Source organism: Fukomys damarensis, unplaced genomic scaffold (genome assembly GCF_012274545.1).
Source record: "Fukomys damarensis isolate Sample0158 unplaced genomic scaffold, DMR_v1.0_HiC HiC_scaffold_23, whole genome shotgun sequence".
In the NCBI taxonomy this organism is placed as follows: domain Eukaryota; kingdom Metazoa; phylum Chordata; class Mammalia; order Rodentia; family Bathyergidae; genus Fukomys; species Fukomys damarensis.
The window spans coordinates 3721736-3732928 of NW_022900935.1; the positions used below are offsets into that span (position 1 = coordinate 3721736).

Here is an 11193-nt window from a genome sequence, read left to right on the forward strand (position 1 = left end):
GAAGACTATGTTACACAGAAGGCACAATGATTATGACCTAGAAAAGCAAGCCGGATGCCTGAAAAATCATAAATGTGTGTAATTCTCTTTTAAAATAATTGGCAGTTAGTTATATATCAAAATATTTTTTAAATGTTTCCTCTCTTCTGGGCACCTACTCTGAAAAGACTCAAGCTGATACCAGCAGCCTGAACGAAGCTTTAACTTCCAGACATAAAATTCAACACTGAATGTTTTCCCAGATTATAACACCACTGTCAGAAACATGACAGCCAACACGGTAGGTATCGCAGTGGTCCCGGAGATGGCCTCGGCCCAGCCACAGGGGAAACAGTCACCTTGGGTGGCCTCACTAGAACACTGTGTCACACGGATGAGCAGTGCCCGCTAAGCTATCTGCACTCACAGTAGTTAGACCAGAGGAAGTGTATTTTAGGTGTGACTGGAACAGACTCCAGGTTACTCTATGACACTCTCGCGCTCCCACACCTAATGAGCCTTCTTCAGCTGGGGGACAGGGTAGAGAGAGCGAACGGGAGGAGGTAGGTGTGGGGAAGCAGGACGCCGCTCGGGTCTGGGATGGGTGGGCCTTTCCATTCACCTTCTTCTCCCAAATGGCTTGTTGTCCTGTTGTTCACTTTAACCTCCTTTCTTTGAAATAGGGCCTCACTGTATTGCCCAACCTGCCAGCCAATCAAACACCAAGGGATTGTGGTCTGTACAGAGGGAGGCCAAAAATCTCCAAGTAACCAATGTGAGACGGGCCTCAAGAGCAAGCAGGGTGGTGAGTCCCTGGCACTGACAGAGTCCTGGGGCAGTGCCCAGGCAAAGCAAACATCCAGAACGCCCACATTCTCTGCAGGCGCTTTCCACCTGCCGGAGGGGGGTTTCCTCCAGCTACAAATCCAAGTGAATCCAAGTGAATGGGCTGTCTTCCCTCCTCCTTCCTTCCACGCTGTGGGTGAGCGTTTATCATTTGATTAATATTTTTCTACTTTTCTTGCCCCAAGTTGAGGTATGTTTAGAGACGAAACTTAATGTGTTAGCTCCCTTCCAGCAACCTCCTAATCCACAAAACCCACAGGCAAAATTTTCCAAGCCATTTCATTTCTAAACCAGGAATCAAACTTGGTTACAGTCGCGAACATTTGGACCAAAAGAAGCCAAGTGTTCCAACCTCCCTCACCTATGATAAATGTGGGGTTTTCCCCCCATTCCACTGCAGATGATTCACATTCGAAGCTGCCTGGTGACCAGAATGACTCTAATCCTAGTTTGGCAATAAGCTGCCACCACATCTCCTGGGGGAGGCTGTTTTCAGTACCAGCCATTTAATCATTTGCCTTCTCACATCCAGAAGATCTCTCCTACCCGGGTGACATGTGGATTCCATCAACACTGCTATTGACTTACCCTCCCATCTCCCTTCACCACAATAGCGCCGTGACCCTGACGGTCACTTGGCCACCTGTTGCTCCTTTCCCATCAGATCTGACGTGCGTGTCGCCTTTCTAGGCCGTGGGTCACACGTTATGTACTGGCCACGGCCTGGATGGGAGAATCTTGTGTCCTGAAATGATCTGGCACTGGAGGGGATGAAGGGTTAAAAGCAATCATCTGCAGCTGAAGAGGTAAGGGGAGGTGGAAAGAGACCACTCAGATGCTGCCCCAGGCTGCCCCAACCTCCCCTGACTTCTCCCATCTGGATTCCCTCTGACCCGTGCAGCTGGCCAGGTGGTTTTCATTTGCAGATGAAATCCCAGCAGCTCCACCGCCACCCAAATTCCTGACCCTGGAGTCTCTGTAAGGCTGATGTGCACAAAGTACACTTGTGTAGCACGGAACAGGCCTGAGAGGTCACACTTCCCAAAGCCGGAGCCAGGGCTACAAGAACAAAGTGGGGTCTCGAAGCCTGGAAATGCCGATGACAGCCAGAAGAAACTGGCCCGGAGTCACCACGGGGCGAACGGGGAGAGGGTGGGTCCCTAACGTTCTACTTGGATCACACTGCAGCCTGCAGTGCATGGACACACACGCCAGCATGCTCAGGACGAGAGCTGCTCGCAAGGTGGATTCTGGTTATGTCCAAATAATGGATGGTATAGAATACCTAAAATCAGGCTCTGAAAGAAAACAGAGTTGCGTATGGAAACGGTGATGGTAACGGTTACACCAACACCAGGTTTTGGTGTGCCGGCACTGTGCTAAGCACTTTGCGTGTTAACTAATTCCATCCACAAAACACAGCTCTAAGAGGGCTTTCAGTACTTCACAGGTGAGGGGGCTGAGGTACAGAGATTAAAGAACTTACCAAAGGTCACACATAGCTAGTAAGTGGAACAATCAGAAAATGGGCCCAGACAGCCTGGCTCCAGAGCAATGGTTTTAACTGCCCTGCCCTTCTCTATCTACCCTTACTATTGGTATTAGACACAAATAAACAAATAATCAAAGGCCAGAGAGAAACACTTCAAAATAAACATTCTGCCTGGGTACTGGGATTAATTTTTTTTTTAATACTCGGCTGGTTTTCTAAAATTTTGACAACTTACAAGATCAGAGGGAGAGCATAACTATTACAATCTGAAGTCCTTAAAAAACAAGGAGACAGCGTGCCGGCAAGGGCTGCCAGCCATCAGGGCCAGGCAGGTCTAATGAAACTTCCCCACCGGCTCCTTCACCTGTGCAGCAGGACTGAGGCTCCCTCACCTCGGGCTTGGGGGGGAAAGCAAGAGCCCGCTGGCAGTGCTCCCTAACAGTCTAGCAGCCAATGGTTCCTTTCCAGAGCCTGAACATTGCACATAGCAACAACTACCACTTCTGAGGCCCACCTAGCAGACACTTACAACAGACTGCGTTAGTCAGGCGTAGTGGTACAACCAGTAATCCTAGGACTCTGGGAGGCAGAAGCAAGAAGACTGAAGTTCTAGCCCAGCCTGGGCAACTCAGTGATTAGCAAGACCCTGTCTCAGTGAAGCTCAGTGTCCCGCGCTCATCCTGCAGCGTGGCAAAAAAAAAAAGAGTCTGCTCTCTCAAAACTCCCTGGTAGGTGAAAGGGAGAGAATGAGGTTCAGGAACTTGCCTGAAGTCACTGAACCCACAAAAGGCTGGACTGAGATTCCAATCGGGCAAGGCTGCTTTACTACCCCACTTCCTTTTCAGCTCCAGATCCAGTAGGACACACAGGGCAGCACCACCGCGGACTCTGCTTCACCTTCCTCCAGTCTGGGCGCTCCCTCCCTTTCCCAATGTTTCAGGAATTCCTCGGGCCCTGGAGCAAGGGAGAGCGCTCATGCTAAAATTATGCCGGTGCAGTTGCTGGGTCTCTGTTTACACTGCATGCCTGCTCCCCTGGCTCAACTGTCCCCCACTACCCTTAAGTCAGTCCAAATTCATGGACGGACAAGCTGCAGATCTGAGGAAGAGGCTCCAAACTCCCCTTCTACGGCTGTTCACAAGAATGGTCTATTTTTCTATATTCAACTCGGGAGAAAAGGTGATTGTGTTAGCCATTTTGTTTTGCTCTGTCTTGGTTTTGTTTTTAATTTTATGCTGATAAGAACACTTAACATGATGTCCACCCCCTCTTAGTAAGTTTGTAAGTGCACAATACGTCACTGTCGCCTGTGGCATGTTGTGCAACAGAGCTCCAGAGCTTATTCACCCTGCTTAGATGAACCTTTGTATTTGATTTAGGAGGTGGGCGTGACAGTTTGCAAATACACACGCTGCTGAGGGTTGCTGGTCCCAGTTCTCTCAAACAGGACAAAAGCACAACCCCAGGAAGTCCAGATGGGAAAATGACAGAGTTGCTGTGGCTGAATCTGGACCACTGGAGGACAGGTGTTATTTTACAAAGTTGGACACCTGTGTAAACAGGCACTCTGAGGCTGACACTAAGCTATGCAAAGCAGGAAATGCTTAATGATGCTCCTCCTGACTCAGTGGAGCCAGGCTCTGCTTTAAGGAAACAGATGATCCCAGGACCCTGGTAGGCTGAGGCAAGAGACTCCAAGTTGAAGCCCAACCTGTAAATAAACTTTACAGGGACAGGAATAGGGTTAGGGGGAAAATGTTTTTAAAAAGGAAAGGGATGTAGTTTGGTGTAAGGTCCTGAATTCAATGAGAGAGAGAGAGAGAGAGAGAGAGAGAGAGAGAGAGAGAGAGAGAGAAAGAGAGAGAGAGAAGGAATTGGGCAGACGGGCAGGTGAGCAAGCTTGAGCAAAAGAATGAATATCCTGGTCCCTCCCGGACCTCCCAAGCAAACTTCCTGCTGGGGCTCAATGCATGTGGCACAAGAACTGTCTACCTTTGAGGCTTTTCATAAAGTTCACATGCAGGCTCTCAGGTGTAATCTGATGTACAGCAAGTTCCTTGTGCTTACGGAATGAATACCGCAGAATGTTAGAGCACAAAGACCACCTTAACGGGCTCACCTTCAATCAGGTGGAGGAAAGGGACTTGGGCCACCAGAGGTCACTCCTCATTTCACTAACCAGAAGGAGGAATCCAGAAGAGAAACTGGCCCAAGAGCCCTGAGCCCTGAAGCAAAACCCTTAGACAATCCCTTCACAGAAACCTCTGCAGCATCAGTAGATAGGAAAATCTGTACTGGAAAATCTCATACTTCTAATGAAGGATAAAGTAGCGAGAGGGGAAAAGTGTCTAAAATGCTGACATACCCCATGTTTATTTTGGAAAGGACCAGTCAAGAGTCCACAAGAGGTCATGAAAAGCCCCAGCACCACCACTGCCAATGTTTGTCTCTGGAATGACAGAGAGTGAGAGAGATGTTTGTTATTTGTACAAATTATCTTTGCTGCTATATGGCTCATTCCTCCCTGCAAGTATTGCTCTCATCTGGTGCCAAGGAAAGACCGCTGAAAACAAAGTGCAAAAGTTATTATCACTGACCAGTACTCAAAACACTGAAGCAACTCAAATGCCCCCAGTCCACTGTGAGGGGGGCACTCCTGCTGCTCTCACTACCATCAGGGGTTCTATTTCATGTGCAGGCCTTAAGGACATCTCAACCTGAGCCTGAGAACTCTCAGCAACGCCCAGGATTCACAGCAGTTCCTAAGGGGAACTCACCAGGGGTTCTGGGGACAGGAGTCAAGGGACAGAAAGGGGAGTGGTGACAGAAACAGAACAACAGGAAAGGGAAGACTATGCATGAAAGGAAAAGAAAACCCTGGACAGACGGCACATAAGAAGCCTTCTCGAGGGGAAACCAACAAGCCTGTAATTGGCAAAGCGTGAGGGCTTTACTCCTACTATCAACTAGAAGAGGGTGGAAGGATGGAGAGGAAAGAAAGTGTGTACCACAACAGATAAAATAATACCAACCCCATCCAGGTGTATCACACCTAAGAGCCCGCGCAGTGCTTCCTCTTCAGTGGCCTGGCCCTCAACAAAGCTGTGAGGGGAGATCATCAGCCCCGCGCTACAGAGGAGGAAGCAGAGGCCAGGAGGCCAGCACGCCCCAGTGACAAGGCTGGGGCTGGAGAACAAGCTCACTTCTGTGCTAGGCTATGTGGAAGTGACATCAAATGATGCGTCCTCAGACGACCTCCCATGGCCTTTATCCTCTGCTGACTCAGATGGCCTCACCCTCAACACATCCAAAATCCAACTCAAAGCTGGGCATGCCTGATCCCAGTACTCCGGGAGGCTGAGGCAGGAGGACTGCAAGTCTGAGCCTAGCCTGAGCTGCTCAGTGGCTCAGTGAGGCCCTATCTCAAAATAAAAAACAACAAAAGGGCTAAGATGTAACTCAGTGAGAAGGCTCTGTACCTAATCTGCAGTACCAAAAACCCCAAAAAGCCTGGGTTTTTTTCCTAGCAAAACTTAGCAGTTACAATGCAGACAACAGTTAATATTTATTGACCATTTCTCCTATGTGCAAGTAATACCTCTATGAAGTATTTTACTTGATTATTTTATCATCACTTCTCTCCATCCCCAATGCCAACCCCATCATGCAAGCAACCACAGTGGCCTCCAGATGGACCCACACCCCTCTCCACACCTTGGTTGGAGCAAGCTTTCTAAGGCTCAAACTTGACCACCCATCAGCTGACATCCCGCAAAGGATCCTGGGATAGACAAAGGGCCTAGAAGCAGAGTTCACCACCTCTCTACCCTGTCACATTCTGCTGTCCTTTTGGCCTTTAGTGCTATGCCTTGTGCCTGGGCTGCAACTCAAGCCCTGTTCCCCAGTGCAGCATCTCCCCTCAAGAGCCACAACTCTCTGGTTGGTGCCAGTGTCCAGCTCATGGTCACTTCAGTGTTTGTACTCAAGGAACAATTCGAGGGCTCTACTGTCTGCTTGAGTGGCAAGAGAAAGCAGGGGGGCCACACTGGCTGGGGTCTTACGGCGGCTTTCACCACCACATGAATGCAGTACACATCGAGTTGGAGCCACACCAGATGACGAGTCAGCACGGCCCATGTGCAGCCCTTTCTTGGTGACGGCTCATCCTCTGACAAAATGCAGGTTTCATCTCCTGGGAAGCAATGCCGAAGCACCAAACCTGGGACCTCTGCACAAAGCCCATTTCTGCATTCTGCTCTTTAGCTCTGTTGCACCCCCTGCTCTGCCCCTGCTTATCCTTGTACCCCACAATCCTTCTGCTCAAATCCAAACAAATTAAGTTCACAGTAGTCCCCTGCTTAAACTCTTCTTAGGGCTTCCTATTACTATTACAACCACAGCTGATGCACAGGTCCTGATCCTGTTTCTTACAGCACTTCTCATTACTGGAAGAAATCGTGTTTGTTTCTTTATGTCATCTGTCTCACCCCACAGAAGCAGGGACTTGGTTTTGTTCAATACACCAGTGAATATTTGCTCAATCAATGCCTTTTACGTGTTACTAGCAAACAGTTGCTGAATCCTTACCGAGTGCTGGATGGTGAAAGAAACAAGGGAGCTACACAAACTCATTCCCCAGGCAACAACCCTGTTACCATCTTACCGATGAGAAAATGAGGGGCAGAAAGGCTGAAGGCAGGGCCCATACGGGGTCTGATTCAGGCACCAGCTCCCGTGTTCACTACTACCCCACAGCACCTCTGCTGCCTCCCACTCGAACCCCTTCCAGGTCCAGTCTCGTCTCCCACACTGGGTGGGTGCCGCAGGACAAGCATGGTACGTTCCAAACAGGGTTTCCTAGGGTCAAGGACTCCCGTAGGAGGTCTCAGATAAAAGGTTAGGGGCGAATTTAGGAATTCAGGGAAGATGTGGCTAGGAAAACTCCATGAAAGGCAGACAAGACTGAGCAGCACTATCTTTGCATATATACAGTTCACATCTCACAGGTGATGAAGAAGAGTGTCAGGTGAGACGAGGAGAGAGATTAGTAAGACACAGCCCCCAAGGACCAAGTTGTCCTTCAAGTTTCCTATTGCAACCCATAAAACCCTTTTCCGGAGAAAGTCCAGCCAATGACTTCGGGCGGGACTTCCTATTGCTCCTAGTGGTACATACCTACTTGCTGAACACTACTACCGCCTGAGCACCTACCTGGGTGCTACTCATTTACACACATTCGGTCCTCACAACAGCCCTATAAGACACACAGGATGTCCCAATGACAACTGTGCAAACTGAGGCCCTGCAATGTGAAAGGACCTGCTCCAAGCCTCCCTGCTATAAGCAGGAACCCAGGCTGCCTGACTTGCACGCCACACCGCAACACCAAAGATCCACTTCAGTGCTCCACTGTCACAAGTACTCGTTCAAGCGGCAGAGCTCAGAAGCGGACACATCTGAGGAAATTACTGCACCATTCCTCTACAAGATGATGTTTAAAATGCCCCAGGCTGCATGAACACTCTGGAGAAAATCTGCAGATATCAGCAGGAACTACAAAGGAAAGATAACAGTCCTGGTAAACGGAAAGGGAGGGCTAGGCGGTTGAGTTAAACCTCAATTCACAGGACATCCGTCCTGCAAAGAGGAAGTCAAACTGCAGATCAAGCAGCCGGGAAGGGAAGTGGTCTGGTCTCTGGAGCTTGGAGCTCACAGTCCAACTGCAGACAGCCTGGCAGAGGAGAGGTGCACAGGTCAAGCCCAGAGCTGATCCAGAGGCAGGCGGAGACAATTAACACCTCCTGTCTGGTGAATGGGCAAGGGCATTTGGGCCAAGGACAAACAAAGGGTCCATCTAAGAAATATGAGGTGCTGAGGGTGTAGTTCTGTGATAAGAGTGCACACTTAGCATGCAGGGGGCTCTGGGTTCCATCTTCAATACAAAAGAGAAGGAAAGAGAAGGGAAAAGGGAAGGGTAAGGGTGAACACCAGACTGTCCTGAGTGTGGGCTACTTGGGAAGACTTGTACCTAAAGCATTCAGCACTGGCAACTGCTAACATCGAGGCACCTGGAATTCCCCAGGGCTCACATCACCACAAACCATGGGTGACAGCTGCTCCCACTTTTATTTGTTAACCCATAAAATTAAGCTCTATTCTCTAATAAGACAACCTGAGATGACTTGTGTGTGCCCACTGACGGGCCAGATAAGCCTTTCCTCACTGATCCCCATGCGCCCTGCTTCCACAGCTGGAACCATCGCTCCTCAACACACATAGCTTAGTTTACCTGTCCCATACCGGCAGTTAGGACAGGCAGGACACCCACAACAAATGCTTACTGTCTGTCACAGCCCTGATGCATCTTGGTCTCCTGGCCTGGCAAATGTACTCATGTTATCTGCTAGCCATTGTGGCCCTTTGAATTTGCAGTCCTGCTCAAAGACATCATGTCTCTAAAGAGCATCAGAAGGCCGGGGATTTAGCTCAGTGGTTCCTCTGCCTGCTTCCCAAGCTCAAGGTCCTGAGTTCGATCCCGGGTACCAAAAATAAACAAACAAAAAAAAATAAAGAGCATTAGAGCACTCACAGGGTGCTCACCTTCCATCCTTCCGGAAGAGGTGACAGACTCACAGACCCAAGGATACTGCCGCAGCACAAAGAACTTCCCGTGTTATGATGTCATAACCTCGGAGCAAGATATTTATGTGGGAAAAATAAAGAACAATTTCCCACACTTTATTGGGTTTAATATGCAAGGATCTTAATTTTAAAGGTAATCAACAATTTGTGATTATCAAAAATGGAGCAAGGTAAAGAAGAAAGAGCTTTGAGAAGTAAACAAAGTAAAATTTTAAAATAGTCTCTGTACGCTTCTGTGCCCAGTGCAGCCATGGCTTGTGGTCTCAAGAAGCATCTGAAGCTGGTAGCAGCTCCAAAGCAATGCATGCTGGAAAAGCCAATGGATGTCCAGGCCCCACAAGCTGAGAGCATGTCCTCCTCTTGTCCTTTCCTGCCGCAACAGACTTAAGAATGCTCTCAAAGGAGATGGAGATTTGCATGCAGCACTTCGTTAAGATGGATAGTGAAGTCTGACCTGCTATCACCTTCCCTGCTGGTTCTATGGGTGCCATCAGCATGGACAAAGTCAGAGAGAATTTCCGTCTGATCTGTGATACCAAGGGTATAGACCCGAGGAGGACAGGTACAAGTTGTACAAAGAAAGAGCCTGTGGACACAAAGGGAATCCTAATGACAACGCCTGTGCCATTTGCTACCCTGATCCTCTCATCACAGTAATGATACCATCCAAACTGATTTAGAGCCTAGCAAAAGTATGGATTTCAAGTTTGACACCGGTAGGCAATATATGGTGACCAGAGCTGCTAACCTGGAAAGAACTGGTATGATCACTGACAGAGATGGTTCTTTTGATGTAGCTCTTGTGAAAGAAGACAATGGCAACAAACTATGGATTTCTTTTCCCCTATGAATCTGCCTGCTGTTGCGGAAAAGAGGGAGACAGGAGTCTGTCAACTCAGCAAAGCAGTGGATGAAGTGGTCTCGAGGTGACACGCTGCAGAGGTCTACTTAAGGATAAGACAGCAGGATCTTGAAAAACAAAACCAAATCATTCTAAATGTTTATAAAATCTCGCAGAAGAGGGTCTGGAACAAATCTAAGATAAGATCAGGTATTCTGTTGGAAATTAGCTTAAAAACAAAAAACCCTAAAACCCACAATATGTACTATCTCTGGTTACACATAGAGCTCGCACACAGGAAGGTGTATCTTTCCAACAATGGCCTCAAGATCCCAGCCTTGGGTCTCTTCGGTGTAGATATCCTCAGACCATCAATCAATTGACTGGGACGGAACACAGCACCAACCCTCCTTGCGCATCTGCGTATCAGACTAGCCCACCACAAACATCCTGGGACTGTCTCACTTGGTCGCCTATGTGCGCTACTTGGGAAAGGGGAACAGAGCAAGAGCTGCTCAGATCACAGCAATCCATAGTCCAGCATGGAGCCACTGACATCAAAACTGGCAAAGGAAAACACAACTTGAGCAAGAGGTGCTGTTGCACTGTCACCCTTGCTTCTCCAGGTGGGGACACAAACAAGGGCCTTCAGTTACCCAACAGGACACTCTCCAGGGCTTTCATCTGGGAGTTGGAGGTTAGCATTCCAGACAGTGCTTAGAAATCGGGGAGGGACTGGGGTATGTTTAACACCAGGAAGGCAGGAAGTTCCAGCAAAAACACTGTCATTCTACCCCGTCCTATCCTGGCCCCCTCGAACTAAAACACAGCAGGGAAGTCAAGCAAACCAAAGGGGAATTACAGCCATTCAGAGGGAGGGGCATTGGGATTAACGAACTCTGTAATTTTTTAATTTCCTGAGGTTTCCAGCTAATTAGGCTCTCAACCATACTGTACTGTGATCAAATTCAACTGGATTTACCTAACAGTTGAAAGTGAAAGATGGCACAGAAATCACAGGGGGCTCCAGGGACTGCAGACAAGGCCCAGAGTGCTTGCTTCTGGCCTTGATCTGCACTAATTAGGCACTGTTAATTCCCCAAACAATGGCACTCAGAAGGCACTGTGTAATCTACCATGTGCACTTAGGGAGTTCTTTTCTTAAAATACTACTGACAATTTTCTAATTTGATACAAGTATGCATGCATGTAAGCATGTGCACACATGCACATACGCGCACGGACACACGGACACACACACACACACACACACACACACACACACGCACACACACACACACAACACTGCTCAAAGAAGACAAGGTCTAATGTGGAGCCTTCATCTTTCACATTGTTGCATACACAACGTGTAAGTTTCTCTTCCCCTTGTATA

The 11193-nt window shown here is 48.6% G+C and overlaps 1 protein-coding gene and 1 pseudogene across 7 annotated transcripts in view; one reads left to right on the forward strand and one right to left on the reverse strand.

Annotated features, from left to right (window-relative positions):
* Capzb (capping actin protein of muscle Z-line subunit beta) overlaps positions 1–11193 on the reverse strand; it is a 122169-nt gene that overhangs the window by 88610 nt on the left and 22366 nt on the right. Inside the window, exon 1 of one of the 7 annotated variants that reach the window (XM_033767914.1) lies at positions 5350–5463. The exons of 5 other annotated variants lie outside the window; for them this stretch is intronic. In XM_033767914.1, coding sequence (XP_033623805.1) covers positions 5350–5436 — 87 coding nt within the window. In that variant the 5' untranslated portion in view covers positions 5437–5463. Of the gene's footprint in view, positions 1–4682; positions 4738–5349; positions 5464–11193 lie in introns of those variants that run through there. One more of the 7 variants, XM_019206085.1, reaches the window with a different exon arrangement.
* Positions 9210–9809, forward strand: LOC117287335 (annotated as a pseudogene).